The following is a 22,457-nucleotide window of genomic DNA, read 5'->3' on the forward strand; positions in this document are numbered from 1 at the left end:
TTAGTTGACTACTCAATGGAGATTGGGAGAGAACTACCATTTAGTAGGAATGACCTTAACAGGGTAGGGGCTAGATGCATCAACAAGGATAAAGGATGTCTTTAAAGGATTTGGGCTTCATTGGAGAAGTGGAAGAGAAACTTTATGGTGAAAACCTTGGTGCCCAATCACACTTGTGGAAGAGCCCCTAAAAACAGAAACATGACAGCTTATTGGGTTGCTAAAAATTATAAGAGTAAGTTCAAAATAAACCCTTACTGGAGGCTACAAGATATAATAAAGACAGTGTGGCTAGAGTAGGGGATTAAGGTGAGCAGAATTGTAGCATACAGAGCTAGGAGGAGGGGGCAAAGTTTGATTGTAGGAGAGTATATGGAGCAATATACCTTGCTGCCAAGGTATGCTGTAGAGATACAAAAAAGTAACCGGGCAAATACAATCATAATTAAGATGGATGGAAATGTTTTTGAAAGAATCTACATTTGTTTTGAGGCACTGAAAAAGGGGTTCTTAGCTGGATGTAGGCCTTTTATATCTCTTGATGGTTGTTTCTTAAAAGGACCCTATGGTGGACAACTTTTAGTTGCTGTTGGGAGAGATGGGAACAACCAAATGTTCCCAATTGCATGGGTAGTAGTAGAGGTTGAATCTACTTCTAGTTGGACATGGTTTTTGATACAATTAGGGGAGGATTTGAGATCAAATGAAGGTGCTGGTTACACTTTCATGTCTGATCAGCCGAGGGTTTATTGAGAGTTGTGTCAGATGTGTTTTCCCAAGTTGAGACTAGGGTATGTGCAAGGCATGTGTACTGTAACTGCAGAGGGGTGTTTGGTGATGGTCTAGAGTATAGGAAGTAGTTCTGGATCATGGCTAAGAGCACCACAGAAAATTATAGAAAAGATGGGGAAAATATCTACTGCAGCTGTTGATAATCTCCTAAATAGGAACTACAAGAAATGGTGTAAAGCCTTCTACACTCCTTTGTGTTATTGTGATAGTGTGGATAACAACATGAGTGAGGTTTTCCATGCCTACATATTGAACTCAAGGCATAAACCTATCATAACTATGTTGGAGGACATCAGGGAGGGGTTAATGGAGAGGCTTCAAAAGAAGAGGGATGAAATAGGTAAGAAAGAGATGTTGGTGTGTCCAATAATACAACAGCAAGTTGAGAAGCACAAGATTTTTGCTAGGGGATGGAATGCATTCTGGGATGGGGGGCTCTTTTATGGGGTGAGGGAAGGGGCAACACAAACAAAATATGTTGTCAATTTGGAAGCCAGAACTTGCAGCTGTAATGGATGGCAAAACTGTGGGATTCCATGCAAACCTGCAGTGGTTGCAATATGGAACAAAGCTGACCAACCAAAACATTATGTTAATCAATGCTTCACAAAAGAAGTATATTTGAAGGCATATGACTACTTGTTGGAGCCTCTAAATGGAGCAGAAGAGTGGCCTAGTTCAGAAACTTTGGGCATTGCACAAAACTGAAGAAAGTGAACAACAGGCGCCAAGTGAAGAGAAGGAAGGCAGTTGGAGAAGTTACAACTACGGGGAAATTGAAAAGAACAGGCTCAGTAATGACATGCGGCCTATATGGTCTTCAAGGGCATAACAAGAGAGGTTGCAAGAATGTACCTATAGAGTTTGTGCACATGGGAGCACTAATGTACCCATGCACCATAGAGGTGTAGGTGTATACACCTACCCAAGTAGCTACCAAAGAGTTGCTACTCTCCAACAGCAGCCACCACAGCAGCCACCAAGTCAACCCCCAAGTCAAGCACCAAGTCAACAAACAAGTCAAGCACCAAGTCAACCAATAAGTCAACCAATCAATCACACAATCCCACAAAGAAGAGTAGCATATTATTCAGATTATGAGGGTGAGCAGACTACATATTCATTCAGCCAAGACTACTCATTTAATGAGTCACAACCAGAGAAGGGTTCACAAGCTTCACAAACAATAACTAGCCAAGCCTTACAGGTATGTGATTTGATTGAATTAGCTAACATTTTCTTACCTCATAATCTATCCATGTATTTTGAATTACTTTCTTTATATTCAGGACCTAGCAATGGCTAAAAGGATGCAAAGGAGAATTTAGTTCAAAGGTAACTTATATTTAATTAATAATATGCTAGTACATAGCTTGATATAGTAATTAGAGTCTTAAATAAACCCCTTACATAGTTATATATTGTACCATAAACAAACAAGAACCAAAATGAACACAAATCCAAGCCCTAACACTCATAAATCCACCATTTTCATCTTAAGCATGATATATTTTAATTCAATCTTCCTTGCCTTTTCATTTGTTGTCTTCATATTGTGCCTCAGCAACATCACTTCCCTTCGAAGCTCCTGTTTCTCCTCCATTAACCCCAAAATCACATTTTTCTGCCACTCTGTAGGCTCTTCAACATCACACCATTTAAATAACTTGCACCCCCTTGTATTAGTCTCATCATCATAGTCAGGGCATGCTACAAACCTTCTACCAGGGTTGTCCCTTGTCCAGGCTCTGATTTTGGTTATAACAAACCCACAATGACATCTTTTGGGAATTGAGGGCATGGACCGTAGCTATTTCTTGACATTATCCTGAGGTGCACAAAATACTAAAAATTAAAATTTACATTCGTAAAAGTAAAAAAAAACATTGACATTAGGTATAATTTTCCTTAATGCAGTTGCTTTGTACCTGATTAATTGAAGATGATGAAGTTGATTTTTTTTTTTTGCTGCTGATGGATGAACAATAATATCGGATTTGTTTGTGTTGTGGAAGTTGATACTTTTGTGAACCTGATTTCTTGAGAGATAGGATTTTTTGGATGTTCAAATATACTACCTCCATTTCAAATTAATAGTTACACTTTTACTTTTGACACTACTCACAAATTTCCCTTTGACTATCATTTGTGAGTTATGGTTAAGAGAAAATATAGTCATGTGGGGTCTTGTTTGATTCGTCTTGATATGTAGTTTTAGAATATCGACTTTTTATATTTTTTACAAATACAAAGTTAGACATATAAAGGCTCAAAGTAGTGCATCGGCATGCGTGAAAAGTGTAAGTGTAACTATTAATTTGAAACAGAGGTAGTATTTGTTAATATGGTTCTGTTTAACATGTATATCTTCATTTGTTACCGTTGAAGAATTTCGCTGTCTTTTTTGAATTTAAGGGTACTAAATTAACTATCACTTCGTATTGATTGCCACGCCATTATGTATTTATTGCCATGTCATTATGTATTTATTGCCACGTTATTTTACTTTTAATTTTGGGGCTAATAACGATATAAACCAAAGTTTAGTACGTTAGGGTAAGGTCCGTCCATTTTGAGTATCCTAACTGTAACTTTTGAAAGTTCAATTTCCTAACTGAAACTTTTTTGAAAGTTCAGTTTCCTAACTGAAACTTTTTTGAAAGTTCAGTACCCTCAAGTACCCTTAACTCCTATTAGTGCCCAAAGACTATAAATTGCAAAATGCAAGATTACTTTAAAAGCAAACGCCCAAGCACTTTCATATAATAAAATGGAGATGTTACATGTCAAAAACTTTAATGAAAATACAAGTGTTCATTCACAATCATTGATGCTAGAAATTCATGCACTATATATGCAAGGGAGCCTTCACACTATCTAGTACGCCTAAAATTAACAAATCGTGACACCATGAAATAACCTAGAGCACAAAGATATGCAACTACAACTAAGTCATCAAATGACATACAAGACTAAGTGCTGAAAACATGACCAACTGAAGGAACAACAATTACAAAGATGAGCATCCAATGCAGCTCAAGAATCAGCAGGAATCAACGGGACAGATGTAGGTTCATGGCCATGCACTCTGAGCCTATAGATGCAAGTATGCGATGGACTTCCATGATTGGAGCTGAAGTCAAACCTAACAGTGTCAACAACAGAAGATCTTATTTCATCAAGCACGTTGAAAGTCTGGGTATTGCTCTTCTCCAGATCATAAGTAAAGTCTGTCAGAAGAAGCATATTGTCAACTGTTTCAGTCTCGAGACCTTTATGCCCTTGGAACCAACCAGAGACCCGACAATGTTTAGGAGCACTCGACCGGTCATACGCCACACTCTATCAGAGATCAAGCAGACATATATTAGTAAAAGGAAAAGAGAAGCAGAAAATACAACAGAGATTCAGCACATGAGATGTTAAAGCAAAAAAATATACTTGTTGGGTTCACAAACATGAACAAAGTTACAGCAAAAGATGAAGATTCAATTGCACGTCTGAAAATCCTACTAGCAAATAGTAGAATTGACGCGACCTAGAAAAACCTAAAACAAACTGTTACAATTCATTTGTCCTTAATCTCCCTACTTGTACTCATATAATGCTGATATCATTGGGACGAAAGTAACACAAGAGTACTTAAACTAGACGCCAAAAGTAGGTATTTATATGGCCCCAACTAGCAGATGTCAAACATTGCATGTAAAGCCCACCATCTAATGCATATAGCACAACAACCTATCCATGCATCCAATTTTTTTTATTTAATAAAAACTCGACAAAAAAAAATATAAACAGGCATCATCTTCAAAACATGCTTCTTCCAATTACCTACAGGTCATTTGAATTAGGTGGAGAAGGCTAGGAATGCAAGAAGTAACAGACAGAAAGAATTGACATTTCTTAATCTTAAATTATCAAGCACCATAAAGGGAAAGGAAATAATTACTTCCGTTCTTTTCAGAGATAAGCAATCCAAATCACTTATAATGTACTTTTCTATAAGAATTTCTCACAGAAAAATTTGCTGATTTGCTCCTTCTACTCCAAGTTCCAAATCTAACTTACATAATAGCAAAAGGTAACTAAATCCATCAATTATAACTACTGTAAGACTTATCCAGATATTTAATTGAAGAAAGTGCAAAGTGCTGATAAATCCTTAACTTAAAACACTGTGACACTCATCCAAAATACTAATAAAATTAAGGCTTTGGCATTGTTGTAGTCATTCAAAGCTATATTGATCTAAGAGAAATGCACAGCAGAGGAAATATCAGATTCTTGTACACAAGCAAATACTACATTGCATTTACACATCCCCTCAGCCCTTTAAAAAATAGAAAAAAACAAACAAAAGAGAAGGTTCTTCTTTAGCATCGAAGGACCATCTCTTCATTCAACACGAGTTCATTTTACCTTCTTGAGTACACAGAGAGCATAGAAAAAAGAGACAAGATTCACCCTAAGATCAGAATACGGAGTCTGCGGACACCGTTAGTGCCTAAAGTATGCTGTGGCCGCATACAAAATGATTATAGCAGTCATTTACAATGACAAAGCAAATGTTTATAAATGATAGGATTATAGATACTAAAGATAAATATGAAATAGGTTTGATAAGCAGCCCTCTGTGCCCAAGAAATAGCAGCTTTTGATGAGAGCAAGCAACAAAGTTATTGAAAAGGCCAAGGAATTATGTAATTTCGAAAGAGAGAAGAAAACATAAATATGATGGCATGTTGCAGCACTCATGGTACAAATAAGGAAAGAAAGACAAAGAAAAAAAAGGTTCACTCCACAGAAAATACATGTTGAAGACGAACAGCTACTAAAGCTGGCATAGCAAATCTATATTTAATTATACATTACACTCTTCTACTCTTGATGTATTCTTGAAGGCTGAGTGAAACATCCAAGAAAAGCATAACATCTTCAAGGTTAAACAAATAAATTTCAAGAACATCATCGAATCCATCTCAATAGAAATTTCTCCTAGAAAACCTTTTCTCGAGGGGGCAATATTACATTCCACAGTTCATCCCTCTCAAGTTAAATTCAGTAGCACAAGGAACAGAAGAGCCAATCACTAAAGCGTTTCCCAAAACTTGGCATCGTTAACAGTGACACTGTAACAAGAAACTTGAACCACGTATACCTAGGTGGAGCAATGAAGTGTACAAATAACACATCTAATTTGGTTTACTTATCTCATTTTACCCACATATGCTGATGAACTATAAGGAAGTTCAATCCAATGGCTTAAAATGGAGAAAAGGCTAAGCTTGTTCAACCACTGTCAATTTCTTTAACTCTCTTTTCTCTCCCTCTAAATAAAGGCAGTTCCATAGAAGCGTAGGCACAGTACACAGTATGCTTGAGCTTGACCAAATCCAGAATCATATTTCATTAAAAATGAAAAGGCAGCCTTCATCCATAAAATGGCTACAAGAAAGCCTTTCCAAAGTACTTCCACAAGCAAAATATTTATCACTGATCATGTGTTCCTCAGGCAACATACCATAAAACAACAAAGTCACATCAAGCTTTTACTATTCCTACCGCCTCAAAAAGCTACCAAACAACCTTCTCCACAAAACTTATTAGAAAAAATGAATAACTTCCATTTCATTAGCTGACAGCTTTTGAAATGTTGAACACTCAGCAAGGAGTATGATACACAAAGAAACCATGGGCACTAATTTCAGAACATGATGCTGAGAAAGAAGCAAAATTCCTTTATATTGGCAAGAGCAGAAGACATTTGGAAGAAAGAGCACATACTATATATACTTAACCAAGTACATTGCAAATTAATCAGGTAAAATTGTCACTATATCGAAAATGGATTCAAACAAACATCTCATTATGTATGAGAAAGTACAAAAAAAAAAAAAAGAACAAAGCTGAGCTGCCTTAGCAACATATGTAGATCTCAGAGCAATTGGTTAGATGACCCTGATATAAAGAACAGTCTACCATCAACTTTGTCGTAATTTCAAATGCATGTTTAATAACATCACCACGAACTTCAGACAGATCTTACGAAAGAACTCCAATCCCTGCCTAAATTGAACCAACCCAATCCACTCCAGATTGCAAGAAATCAGTGTAATATAACCAAAAAATTGATTTCAGATTCTAATATTTATTCCTAAAGAAACAAAATAACAAGTACAACCAAGTAAGGATCCCATTAACATAAACCGGTGGATACTAATGGAGAGGTATTGCACATACAATATACGAAGTATTGTGTTTTAAACATAAGAATCCATAAGCAATTCACAAAGTTTGGGCATCTACCTCAGACAGAAAGCGTCTTTCTATCTCCTTTTCATTGATTTCCAACTGACCTCAGATGATAAACAATGAAGAAAATCTAATGTCGATAAATTCAAACAAAATTCACATTTTTCTTTTTACAATTAACCTATAATATTGGAAAGTATTTTAGGTTGGTAATTATACAAACACATGAAGATCAATAAGTTTTAATAATTAAATATGCTATGACTTGATCATCTAGTCTACACAACACATACCAATAGATCTGTAATAGAAAACTTGAGTGGATAAAAGTAACATATCACTAATGAATATCAATATTTATATGTAGAGCTATTAGTTGCTAAAACTTGTTAATTCCTCTATATTGACTTTGTACACTAATCAAATGCTTCACTCTTGAATCACTTTGAGTCTCTTGGTGACTTATACTTAAGGAAAAAGCATAGTCGTGCAGGATTTTGTTAGATACGTCTCAATAATATTTTAAAGATGTCAAGTTTTTATAATTTTACTTATACACAATCAAAGATATCAAAGCTCAAATGTGTGTTTTGGCAAACATGCCAACTAGAAATGATAGATGTAAAAAACAAGTGGCAATAAAATAGATTTTCATATAAGAAAAATGCAAGTGCCATGTGAATCGAGGTTGCATGTTGAAACTGAAATAAGATTTGAAGCAAATTCCACATGTGTGTTCCAGGAATCAAGACGCGTTATCCTATTTTGACGCCAGAAGTCCAATGCACGAAAATATATATAGATCATAAGCCCACAATTAAGTAGCTGAATTAGAAAGCAACAGAAGTTGTATATAGCAAAAAATTTGCTCCATGAACACAAATTTAAAGCATTTTACAGATACACCCATGCACTAAATGAATGGCACGTTTCCAGTACCACACATCTAAAGGCGCAAATTGGTTGCTCATGATGAAATCAACAGTAAAATGGTACTCTATTATAGCCAGAAAACAGAAGTAAAACCAAAACAATTTCGGCATGAATCACACAGTATGGTAATAAGGCTCTACAGCTTAAAGCATGTGAGTGATGATGATGCAAAAAGAATAAAAGACAGCAATAAAGAAACACAAGCATACCATGTAGCAAGTCTATGAATATAATAAAACCTCCATAGAGTAATCAATCAAAACACGCTAACTCATAGTTCCACAATCCATCCATCCATTCCATTATCACTAAAATATTTGAATTACATTGGTTTCTCAATTCTCTTCGTCAAACTAATCTTTTTAACCAGATTGTATTCTGCAAATGCATTCTACACTGCACAGGCAATTAAAGCTTTGCTATGATAATGCCAATCCTTTGACTCCATGGAGCACATATTTACTTGAAGAACCCTTTTCCCCTTCCCAGGAAAAGTCAGAAACACTTGACTGATTCAAATACCATGCATATGTAGCAACCTTCTAAACAAGAGGTCTAACTTGGACATATATTTAAGTCAAGAAACAAAAAATCAATGTATTAGGTCTTTATGGTACACCATAGTCATGATATAGTACGGATGAATTCCTTTGAGTAACATCATTGAAAATCTACATGAATCCCACTAACAAAAACAATTGCCTTGAACTTTAAACAGACAAGACTAATAATATCATGATGCTTATTGCTTCTATAAATTAAGTTGCATATGCATTAGTTATTCGACATTCTGGATCAATCAGCTTAAAGATGCCAGATGCCACTTAACTACTACACTTCCACGTAACAAAATTTTCAAGACATGGCCTAAAATTCAGTAATATTTTATCGACTTATAAATGCAATGAGCCGGAACCCAAGCAACATTTTGTGGTCGTTCCAGCCTGTATCCATCTTTAAAATTGTGCAGCCACTGGAACAATGTTTACGAGACATCATAGAAGTAGTGTACAAGTAATAAATATCGTACAAACCAAAATCATTTCACAGACAAATAGCATGAACTAAGTTAAGGAAAATTGAAAAAGAACACAATTAGATGAAAGATACCTGAGCAACATGTTCAAGTGTAATAGCCTCGGGAACAATAGCCGCCCTTAGCCGGATCACAACAAAACCAGAGCTACCTTTGAGTGGGAAACACTGACCAGGCTCTCCAAAGCTAGGCTTCAACATTCTTTCTGCATTTCTATGAACCCCATGGTTCATAATGTTTCCAGAAAACCAAGTATCAGCAGTTAGTGGTTCTGAATGCCGCACTACCCTGGCACCACCATTAGAAAGCGCATAATCAGGCCTTCCGAGGCCATCCGCTGCGTGTTTCTGAATCTCTTTCTCAACAACCTCCCTGGCGAAACCCCTAATCTCATCAAAATTCAAACCAATATCCCCACCAATTTCACCTCTCTTCAATTCATCATATACTCTGACCAAGTCATCTTTTGTCAACAATTCTTTGGATCTCAATTCTGTCAAATCCGACTCCAAACTCTGACTCCTCTCCTCTAAAATCCTCAACTTGACATCAACTTCTCCACCTCTATCCTCAATTCTCCTATTAACCTCTCTCCTCAAGTTCCCCACTTCACTCTCAATCTTCCTATCAATAACCTCTACCTGAACCTGAAGCATCTTTGCAGTTGTCTTAAGCGACGATTCGACACCCGCAATTCGACCCTCCATATATGAAAACCCCATCAAGTTACCCTCACCACCCACATTCCCATAATTAACCACTGACTTTCTAATCATCTGAACACCTCCAACTATCACAAACAACAACAACAAATTCTTTATTATAACACTCAATACCGTCCGCCACCTTGGCCTCGAATGTTTATTCGGCGTTGCTACCGCCTTTCGGTTTCGACTACGAATCGGCGCATTCGAATTAGGCAATTGCGATGATCTCTTTTCCTTGGATCTTTCAAGAACAACTGCTTCTCCCCTGATCGAGTGACTCAGATCTTTGTCACCGCTAGTAACTTTATCACCTCCTCCATCACCAACCAAATTAGGGGAATTTGTCGCATCGTTGACTATTTCGATGCTCTGCTTCACGTCTGAAACGGCCGATGGACGACGCCGAGGATTTGCCGTCACGGAAACCGTCGATGCTGACATTTGAATTGGGAAAGTTGGAGTCAACGGAGAAGAAAGTGGAAACCCTAGGTTTGAAATTGAGAGTGGGATGAGAGGAAAAGTGTAGTGATGTGTAGAAATGGAGTAAGTTACTGGAAGTGAGAGAGAGAAAAAGAGGGGAAATGAAGGCTAAAACACTTTTGTGAAATGGCAAACTATGAATTTGAATTGGAGCAATCAGGTTTGGAAGGATAAAAAGGAGGGAGATGAAAAAATATTTTAAGGTGGCGGTTCGTGAACAAGAAAAAAAAAATATTGGGTCATTGGGATTTGGCATTTGGGTGTGTGCTTTTGTGATGCCCTTCCAAGCAATTAGAATTTTAGAAAGAAAATTAACAAAATGTTTGGATTTTTCTACGTATAATTCTTATGACTTTAAAATTTTATTTCTTTTGTTTTATTAGTTGCATCATTTGTTTTGTCACGTTTGATGCGACACTCTTTTGAACATTAATATTGCTAAGTGTGTATATATAACATTTATAAAGATTTGATAGCTTGAATTTTCATATTAAAATTAATCTAATAAGACTTCAATTAACTATGTTTTTTCTTACTAGCCTCAAATGCACGTTCTGGGTCCAATGATATGGCTTACTATCTCCCACATGGGAGAACAATGTCGTTGCTAAATGCAACTTTCATTTACCATGTATAACCCACCTAAATACCAAAAATACTCTTATTCATTCAAAACTCATTTCTCCCTCTTCCTCTCCTCTCTCATCACCCTCCTCTTCTTCAGTTTCATCTCCTCATTTCTCGTTCACGAAATTTCACAAATTCGTCCACCATTAAACCCCAAATTCGTTTTCAATCTCTTTAATCTTTTCGAAAATGTTGGAAATTTGATAAATTACTAGATCTTTTACACATTTCGGGTTCAATATCAAGCGAAGAAGTTAATTGAATTTCGTCCAACTTTCTTTCAGAATTTTGAAGGGAACTTTGGTATTTTAAGGTTAGTTTTCTCCCCAATTATGTGTTTTACTAGTGTAATTTCATATTTGTGCAAAATTCGAACCTATTTCGTACTACTTCCTCCATTCCATAATAAGTAAAACATAGGAATTGGGCACAAGATTTAATAAACATCACTTTCGAAAGCCAAAAAGTCATAAAATACCCTTTTCATTATCAAAAGGAGGAGAGAGAAAAACAAACCACACAAGTTTGTGATGGGTATTCTTGTCATTTTATAACTTTCTTTTTTCCATTTAAGGTATGTTCCACTTATTTTGAAACGTTCTAAAATAGTAAGTGTTTCACTTATTATGGAACGGAGGAAGTATTATTTTACCAATTTTCGATTTTGAGAATTAGGTTCGATTTTGGTAAATTTGCATGATTATTGGTCGATTTTTGCGAAATTATTTTTGAGGATTAAGTTGGATTTGTTCAATAATTCAATAATACATTTTCCCCCTTGGTTCGATTTGTCCCCAACATTGGTGTAGATCTTTTATCATTTTCACATTATTTGATAGTGTTGGTTAGAATTTCATATAGATCTTAATGGACTTCATCTTTATTGAACAATATAGTTGCCTATTTTTCATATAACTAGGATGAGTAATTGTTATTGTTTCATGTAATTGGATAGAGAGGTTGTTATTGTTTCATATAATTGGGTTGAAATAGTTGTGCTTATTTCATCGATTTGGCATGAAGCTTGTTTATATCTCTCTATCAGATTTTTAGTATGGAAAAGTTAACTAGAAATGACTGCGTTCGTTGGCTTGTGGTATTACACTATTACTATTAGATGTGGTTCATCCAAGAATTTGAATGAATAAACATATGAGAGAAAACTTATCTCTTTTCAAACTAAGTTTGTCTTATTCAGATTGATCAAGTAAATATGAAGTCACACTAATGAAATTGAAATGTAAATGCGTTATGAGGTTGCTGTTGTGCATGGTCATTCCCTGTTAATTTCATGTATAGACATATAGTACTCTAGTTCATGCCTCTCAGCAGAAAGGCTGTGATCATAAGGAAAACTATCATATACTTGTTGCTACAACACAACACTTGTAAGGAAGCATAAAAGTGTACACATACCGAAGAGAATAATATCCCAACAAATTCCAAGAAACCTGGAATTCAGGAAGCTTGTCGATTGCCTGTTGATAAAACAGAAATATAAGAGTCAAGAGTCAAAACATGGAAACCACACAGATGTTGCAGAGTGCAGACAGATAATCCGAATTGTAAAATTAAAGAAGGTTTAAACTCACATCCCCGATAAGATTAAGAAGATAATGTACCTCTAAACAGCCAACTAACAAGTGATACAGAACCCCAAATCTCAATGGCAAAAAGAAAATAGTAGAACTTTTCATTCATTCTATGTGCACCTAGTATTCTTCATTAAACTTAAGAGAGATCATTAAATGTTAGAAGCAGCAAATGATTGTTGCAGGTAGTGACAGAATATTAGTGCCTCGTACTGAAAGGATGAATAATTGCCACATGGATCACAAAAGACCATCAAACCAATTTTTTTCCAATTGATATTAAACTTACCACAGTCAAGCTCCTCATAAATAGACTGACCAAGGGGAAAATAAGAGCAAAGATTACAAAGATTGAGTATAAGTTGATGACAGATAATTTACTTATTTCTTATTAACTTATGTATGCAAAGGACAAATAAATTTGCAAAGAAGATTCGTCTAGACGGTAGGATAGTGACAGTTTCTGCCAGGGCTACTCGTGCGGCTAGGAGATCATCCCAGGATCCTGATTCGAGTGTTGGCGGTTCCAACGAGGAACATGTTGTCGAACTAGAGCAACCCGAGGAAGACAATGGCAAACGTAAATTGGGTAAAACGTCCTCGCACTTGTGATTGGAAGTTGATTGCACCAGCACCAGGAGGGCCACTTTCTACAAATTTGCTACGTGATTATCGAGGTCATGTAGCTTGTTACATTTGGGAGAAAAATGTGAGTACTTATGTGTAGTAGATTTGTTTGTAAACACAATATCAATATTGTAGTATTTTAATTGATTTGTGTTCACTTTCTCAGATTGAGCGAGGTTGTTTGGTTATTCAGTCACGAACACGTGCGATTGATCTCTTTCGATTTACGCCTCGTCACGCATGGTATCTATTAGTGAAAAGTGTTGGGTTGGGTCATTTGAGTGAATGCATGTTTCCTCATCATAATGCACCATTGATATCAGCTTTTATTGAGAGATGGCACCCCGAAACTAATAGTTTTCATTTTCCCTTTGGAGAGATGACAATTACATTACATGATTTTGATTTTGGGTCTTCCTATTAACGGGCTTGCTATTAACAACCCAATGCAACAAAAGGAATCACGGAATTCACTATTTTCTTTTGTTGGTAAATTGCTTAATACAAATACAAAAGAAATAGAGTTTGAACATGCACATGGTGGAATTAAGTTTTAAAAATTAGAGAGACTTTGATGGATCCAAAAAATGAGTATGGTGCGGATGATCTAGCTAGAGGTTTTTTAGTTACATTACTTGGGTCCGCTATATTTATTGACAAAATTGTAGATTGAGCATCCACTCTCTTATTTCCTCTAGTACGCGACCTTGTTAGTGTTAAGTCATACTTGTGGGCTTCAGCAGCTCTTGCGTATTTTTGTCGGGAACTTGGCAAAGCTACAAGACCAGAGACTAAGCAACTGGCAGGATCATCTATTCTTCTTGAGGTAAGAAATTAATTACATTTAAATGTTTGACTTAAATTCTCAATTTAATTTATGTGTTCATTTTTATTAAGGTTTGGATATATGAGCACTTTCTAATGTTTCGACCCAAGACCAATTCTAACTATTTGCCTGGTGAGCACCCTCCCGCTATGAAATGGGATGCTCAGACTCTGACACACCGAAATTACTTTCTACAGTAAAACAACATCAATGGAAGTTAGATGACATGACAGCTCAAGAGGTATATATTTATATTTTTGTTTGATTAGTTTTTATTGTTGTCGTTTAGTTTATATCATCTTAATAATATTGTAACACCCCGATAATTCTCTCTTTTCAAAAATACCTTTATAATATAAAACTTTGAGAATTACCCAAGTATTATCGCCCGTGCGATAACGTATCAGCTCATTCAGAATTTTGCAGCGGAAAACAATTAACTAAACTTTAAACTTTATTATAAATATATAAATAAGTATTTAAAACAACCAATCTAAACGAGTCTATTTAACAACAATATGAAATATGTTCTTATAAATGCAGAAAATAAATTATACTAGTTACACAATCCCTCCATTCTAGATTCCCAATGATGCACATCTGCGAACCTGTAATGTCAATGCTATACTGAATCTACTCACCAAAATGGATCATCAAAGGATCAATAAGGCAAAGCCATGATCACACACACAAATAGAGCACGTAATCAGCAAAGCTGAGTACTACATACTAAAACATAAGCATTCCTAACATGATACTAAATAATAACGTGCAGGGATAAATTATAGTATAATCATATAACATTCTGCAGACATCTTTTACTGAACTAAACTCTAAACATCTTTTTATTACTTTAATGGAATAGTTATTGGAACGAGTTAGCTTATCTACTAATGCCTTCATTAAGAAGATGAAATACGGGCGCGACTCCGTATTCCAGAATGACCAGCGATATCGAGGAACCTTTGAACTAAAAGAGGGATGGTGATCTATCCATTCCTAGAAAAGCCATGGGCTACCACCATGTACTCCAACCCTTAATGTCCAACTCTAGATGTGCACCAGTCTAAAGTCTATAACTATTCTCATTACACTTTACGTTAATTTCCAATTATCACTTGTTATGACTCACATCCAAGCAACACAGAGATAATAATCAGACAGTCACAACCGAACTTCTTTTATCTTAGAATTTAATAATTGATCACAACTTACAATCCAAGAATACTTTCCTTTTTAATCTCAACTTTCTTTACTTGTTGAACCTAGCCAACAATAATCTCACCTTTATATAGGCATAACTTGTAAACTTACCAAGTAAGGTCCACAGTCCTCATAAGATAATAAAAATAATATTTCTCAAAGAATACATGAATAACATGATTCAACTTCTATAACATATACTAATTCTTCATGCGAATTAATAAATAAACTTTCTTTTCATGCTTGCATCAATTATTCCATACAAACATACAATCTAATATTCATACTAAATTCCAAATCACATGCTTGCACACAGGCATAAAACATGTAACAATCAGATACTAGAAATCATATATATATATGAACATAATAAGTTCCTATACATGATACTAAAAATCTCTTAAACATGATACTAATCACATAGCACACAATTATGTATGTACCTCGTGTAAACTAGCCTGTAGGCCACTTTTAATCCTTTAAAAGTCCCCTACGAGATATTCTCCGCCTAAAAATCAATATAGCCGAAATTAATAACCTTAACTAAAAATTACGACAGCCTTAAAGTACTTAAAACCCCCTTTAAATACGTTTAAAAGTTGATTTTAATATCAAAACTTCAATTACTTTTAATTCCTAGCATAGTACTACCATACTAGTAATTAAAATTCTTAAAACTCCATTAATAAAAACCTTTATGAAATTCCAGCAACTTTAAAAATCAATAAACCTTCTTTAAACATATATAAACACGTTTAAAATCATAATCTAAATCAATCTCATAGTATCTAATATGCTACTATGGTTTTCTAGTAATTAAAACCCTAAAAATACATGCTTTAATGATTAAAACTTCAATCTAAGCAAAGTAAATAAATCTGAATTTTTATTCTTGTAATATAAAATATATATGAATCAAGATTACTTATTAAAACAGTAAATTAAAACCAATAATCATAATTAAAATTAAAAGAAAGCATAAAAACATAGTCTTTAATAGAAACTTGAGGAAGAAGAAAAGAAAAAGGGAGCAAAAGAGTGATATACCGAAATCGCGAGTGAAATATGGCAGCAGAATTGCGAAACTTGCAAAGGTCATAACTAATAGAATAAGAATCGGAATTGAGTGATTCTTGAGCTTAAATTCAATAATGTTTCGAGTCTACAACTTTAAAAAAGGAAGTTTTGGCTAAAGATAAACAGAACTATGAGAAATCTGGCCAATCAAATTCGAGTGAGAAAAAAACGAGTAAAGGGAGAGAAAGAAAACCATGAGGAGAGAAAGAATAGAAAGTGGTGTGAGATTTAGTGAGAGGAGAGAGAAAAATAAATCTTTGTGTAGAATAAATAATTGGGTATTAAGATACTTATAAGAAGCTTCCTTTTTGGGCTTAGGAAAAGGAGAAAATTGATGATGAATAGGATAAACAAATTAGAACTTTTATCATCAATATGACTCCTTTTTCCTTATTGGGTTCCTCAAGTCCACTAGACTTCTTTTCCAATAGAAATTAGTATTTAAAACTTTTATCAAAGCATGCTTAATTAAAATATTTTCACCTTTCTTAAATTCTTAAAATAAACTCATGTGACTTTTAAAATAGTCAACCTTTTTAAATAGTCAAATCATTTTAAAACTAATTTGTGTTTAAATATAAATATATAAATACTACAGTTATTTCACCAAATACCCCCGACAAATCAAAAAATTCACCATATACCCTCAATGTTTCAAATATTCACCTTATACCCCTGACTTTTCAAAACTGTGCACCATATACCCATTTTCTAACGGACGTTAAGTCGCCGTTAGTTTTATTTACGATTTTGCCATTATTAATCCTAAACCCTAATTCTAATCTAACCTTAATCCTAAGCCTAATCTAACCCTTACCCTTACAAACCCTAACCCTAACCCAGCCCAACACCCCTCAACCCCAGGCCCAACCCCCACCCCAGCCCCACCCCTCCCCCTCCACCGCCGCATCCCCTTCCCTGTCACTGCCGACCTCCCTTCCTCCCCGACAGCATCCTTCCCTCTCCCCCTCCCCCTCTTCGTTGACCATCACATCAACTGTTCGCACAGGGTAGTCGGTTCGCACAGGGTAGTCGGTTCGCGCAGGGTAGTCGGTTCGCGCAGGGCGGTTGGTTCGCGCAGGGTGGTCGATTCGCGAGGGTTATCGGTTTTTCACTCAAGGTGGGGGATTTTCGCGGGGGCTGGGTTAGATTTCACCACATGGTAGTCGGATTTTCGCACAGGGGCGGGGGAGTCGACGGTGAACGAAGAGGGGTGGGGGACTCCGGTGCAGAACGAAGAGGGGGTGGGGGACTCCGGCGAAGAACGAAGAGGGGGTGGGGGGACTCCGGCGTAGAACAAAGAGGGGGTGGGGGACTCCGGCGAAGAACGAAGAGGGGGTGGGGGGACTCCGGCGCAGAACGAAGAGGGAGGGTGAGGGGTGGCGAACAGACGCGCAGGGAGAGGATGGGGTGGCCGGCACGCGCAGCGACGGTGCGGTGGGGGAGGCCGGCCAAACATCGACGGTGGGGGAGAGGGAGGGGTAGAGGCTGGGATGGTGGAGGGGGAGGGGGTGGGGTGGGGGCTGCCAAGGGGTAGGGTTAAGGTAAGGGGGAGGGTTTAGGGGTAGGATTATGGTTAGATTAGGTTAGGTTTAATTAGGATTAGGGTTAATGATGGCAAAATTGTAAATAAAGCTAACTGTGGGTTAACGGCAGTTAGGCAAAAGGGTATCTGGAGCGCGTTTTCGAAAACTCAAGGGTATACGGTGCATTTCTGAAACATTGAGGGTATATGGTGAATTTTTTGATTTGTCGGGGGTATTTGGTGAAAAAACCGTAAATACTAAAATATATTTATAAAATCCTTTAAAATTGTGGGGGATTACAAATATAATGTTAAATACAGGTTATATGGGTGCCTTATGGTATCAATGTACGTAGTACACAATTTTACCATTATCATTTTATCATGGGTGCATTCGTTACGCTTCCATAATCGAACTGTATATGCCATACTGTGTTCTACGACAACTTGGATATGTACAGAATTGCCCTATGTGTCCAATTACACCAAACAAAGAGAACAAGCCGGCCCATTTTTACTCCATCGAATATCAAGAATCTATGATGTGCTTTTGGGATGATCCTTCCTCCCATTGTTTAAGTATGCACCGTCTAGGTGAGGTTGCCTCTAATCCATGGGATTGCTCTACCGACTACATGCAATGGTTTCTACAATGTTCACATCTAAAGTTGCAAAATCCTTAACATGACCCTAATGGATGTATGCCAAGACAACACCAACTTATTGCTGAAGCGGTGAAATCTATTTAGTATTATTGAGTTATCATCTTCCATTTTTTTCGTTTCATGATAATACTTTAATTTTTTTTTATTACAGCAATTCCACTTGATTGATCACTATCTACATCCAGTATATCCTGAAGTACGATCAAAATTGAGTTTGGAGGACCAATTTCATCATATTGACGTTCTGCAGGAGTTCGAAAAATTACATTCGTCACAACGATGATCAGATGAAAATGCATGAGATTGTGCACCTTTTGTTATTCAAGAGATTTACGTTATAACGTTTTATGTATTATTTGCATTTTTATTGTATCATAGATTAAAAATTATTGGTTTTTATTATTTGTTTCCATATTAGCAAGTCACCAATCCTAATGTTATCTACGATATTTTTCACATTCTGAAAACTCAAAAGCTTACACTTATAAGACACACAATTTAATACCAAACCAAAGTTCAATTCAAATGTGATAACAAATAATAAATTACCATATCCAAAAACAAAAAGTGATGTTACCAAACAGTATATCAAGGATCAAGCTCAAAAGGGTCTACATTATTTTGTTGATCTCGTACACCCGCAATGATTTCTATCTTTCAAATCTTGAATGATAAGGTATCGACCAACCTGCCACACTAGGATCATGATGATGACACCAATATGGGTAAATTGGCAGCGTAGGAAAACCTTCTTTCATTTCAACCTAAGAAAAAGCAAACTATAAAAAAACATCAAAATTATTGTAATATAAAAATTTTAACAATGCAAGTTACACTTACCACAATGTAATGCTCCATCCGCTGCAAAAATCATAATTGATGACTCGATTAGGTGCATGGTTCCCCTCACGAGCAATTATTGGCAAAAAAGTAATTGGTTGATCAAGAGACCAACAAACAACTACCACATTATATCTAGTGGAGATCACAAAACCCATGTCAAGTAATGACATCTAGTAATCTTTAGTAGCGGACCCGACATAGTGTTGAAGGGAGATCAAAGTTGATCTAACTTTGTCGTAACCCCCTAAAATATCACTATAAATGTCTAACCTAGTCCCAATCTCCACAGCTAACTCTTGTCAAACAGTTGGCCATCATTCCTCATCCTCATAAATCTATCGAGAAACGGCCCTATAACCACAATTACCATCAGCTCCAACATTGTGTATGCTACTAATATAAGGTACTATGTAGGAGGGGAGTTGATTAACAAATGACAAGATATTGGGAGGAATTATTTGTGAAGCATTTGATGGTGTCAACGAAGAACGTCCACGTCCACGAGCACGACCTTTAGCTGATGTAGATGTAGATGTAGAAGAACATCCACCACGTTCAGTTTTAGAATTCTTGGAGCATGTTTGTTCTGTGTATTCCCAATCAGATGGATCTCTTCTTGTAGAGTTTGTTTTTGGAGGACGACCTCTAGGTTGGGTTGTAGTGTGTGGCTCGTTCAATCTTGTGAATTCAAGGTACACTATTTTTTCCAATTGAGCTGCTATTATTTTTTTACTTTGTTCAGGTAGATATAGAATATCCTTGAACTACACTTGCAATTCCTTATCAATATCATGCCAGATCTGAAAATGAGATTCTTCATCTAACTTGTAATGTGTAGCAGGACTTTTAAGTTTAAGAGTCCTCCAAAAAGGGTGGATATCCATAAGTTGAATACTGGTATTTCTTTCTTCTATCTCCATCATCTCATGAGCACATGGAAGTCCATGTGTATGTCTTAAATAACATCCACAAACGAAACCATCAACACCAACTTCATTTGCACGTTTATATTCATTATCAAGCAAGCATATAGCCTTATGTGATACTTGACCTTTCAATAACATAAATAAACTTAGCACTGTCACATGAGGATATCTGTTCTGGGACCTTTGGAAAGAGGCTTTTATTTCACGTTTCTGGGCCTCCAAAAATGAATGAATAATTGGCCATATTGTATCCAAACTTCCTGTCGAAGTCTTTAACCACGATTTCAGTGCTGCATGAGCACTTTTCACCCTGTAATATAATTAAGAATAATAACGATAACACATATAAAAAACATTATCACTATAAAATATATCATTTACTTATTTGAATTATAATTTAATCAAATGAAATTTTAATTTACCTGTTGGTCGTTCTTGTGTCCAGATGTAGGATGTTCATTGTAAAAGCATTGACAAATCTATCACTATATAGATCCAACCAAGTAGATTTCACATAATCTAACACAATTGGCATAGATTTAAAGGCTTCATTCATTTCTTTTAGTTGTTGTTCATACAAAGCAACACTTGGTGCATCCACTAACTTATACCATCTAGCACGAAATGCTTTGACAATATCTTCATTTTTAGTCAACTTGCCCAGATAGTTGTCCACATTTTCCCCAATATGTCTTGTACATTAAAGATGAGCCGAGTTAGGAAATATTTGTCTAAACCGCGTTGATAAGAGCCAATTCCCTGTCAGTTACAATCACACCTGACAACTTCTCTGGATCAAATAACTGTTTCACACATTCCATGACACTACAAAAAAATTTGGCTATAGAGGCACATCATTTGGCCGACTTGCCTCTAAAACCCCCTTTTATCATCACATAAACATGGTTGCCTCTAATTATATGGTTTTTAGGGTCAAGTATATTCTGGTGCCTCTAAATATACATTTCAGCATCAGATGAATGTTGGTTGCCTCTAAAACCATGTTTTTAGCATCACATGAATATTGGTTGTCTCTAAATTCATATTTTTAGCATCACATGAATTTAATTGTCTCTAAAGCCATTTTTTTTAGCATCAACTGTAGTTAGTTGTCTCTAAAGCCATGTATTTAGCGTCACATGACTTTAGTTGTCTCTAAAGCCATTTTTTTCAGCATCAACTGTAGTTAGTTGTCTCTAAAGCCATGTATTTAGCGTCACATGAATTTAGTTGTCTCTAAAGCCATTTTTTCAGCATCAACTGTAGTTAGTTGTCTCTAAAGCCATGTATTTAACGTCACATGATTTTAGTTGTCTCAATAGCCATTTTTTTCAGCATCACATATATTATTGTTGCATCTAAAGATATTTTTTAGTGTCACTTGAATTGTATAAGGGAAAGGGGGACACCATTCCCATGTTAAAACAATTAACTATCACTTAGAGGAAAAAAGCTCTCATAAAACTAGCAATCCCGCCATAACATAACCATTAATTATATAAAAACAAGGTAATCCAACTTTAACATAACCATTAATTCCATAAACAAGTAATAGAAAGAACTAAACGAATGAAATAAATACTACAAATTTGTGCATCTTTTCTACCAACTTTCAGCTAAAACCATTTATAATCCTTGCATCTTACTCTTGCCCATTTCAAGACTAGAAGCAGCATGTGGTAAATCTTCATCGGGAATGTACTTGCCCCAGAACCAATGTTTTATATATACAAAATCTTTTTAATATGTTAATTTTCTCTTTTACTAAATATATAACGTATTATTTTCTTTATAACTATTTATAGGTTGGTACTATTTAGAATTATATTAAAGAACACTAAACTAATAAAATGAAACACAACAACTTCAAGTTGAGACGAACATGGTGTCTGACTCTTCGACGAAGATGGTGGTTGAGTCTTCGACGAGAGACGAGCAACGAGCACCGAGTGAGGATGAGAGGTCGTGGAGAGTCTTCGAGGAGCGACGAGCAAGAGTAAACCTAAAAAATCTGAGTTCGAGTCGTCACCATTGTCTTTGGTTATATTATACTACCTCCGTCCTTTATTAGTTTACCCGTTTCGACTTTCCACATTTATCGATGTAAAACTTTGAGTAATAATATCTCTAATTATATATTTGTAAAAATTATAAAAATTTGATATTCCGAAACTACATATTGAGACGCATCAAACGATCCCACTTGATTACATTTTTCCTTACATATAAAACACAAATGATGGTCAAAGTAACAATGATGAATAATGTTATAAGTCAAATTGGGTAAACTAATAAAGGACGGAGGGAGTATAATATTAGAACATATAAAGAGTCGTTGTACTC

General features: G+C 35.8%; 1 protein-coding gene across 1 annotated transcript; it reads right to left on the reverse strand.

Moving 5' to 3' along the window:
• Positions 1-3,525: 3,525 nt before the first annotated feature.
• On the reverse strand, positions 3,526-10,448 carry LOC104907623 (SUN domain-containing protein 1). The gene is made up of 2 exons (XM_010696581.4): positions 9,091-10,448; positions 3,526-4,134 (listed from the first exon to the last, which is right to left on the reverse strand). The coding sequence occupies exons 1-2, from the start codon at positions 10,162-10,164 to the stop codon at positions 3,829-3,831; spliced, it is 1,380 nt and encodes a 459-aa protein (XP_010694883.2). The 5' UTR covers positions 10,165-10,448; the 3' UTR covers positions 3,526-3,828.
• Positions 10,449-22,457: the final 12,009 nt, after the last annotated feature.

The sequence above is a fragment of the Beta vulgaris genome, chromosome 4, assembly GCF_026745355.1.
Source record: "Beta vulgaris subsp. vulgaris cultivar EL10 chromosome 4, EL10.2, whole genome shotgun sequence".
Taxonomy (NCBI): Eukaryota; Viridiplantae; Streptophyta; class Magnoliopsida; order Caryophyllales; family Amaranthaceae; genus Beta; species Beta vulgaris.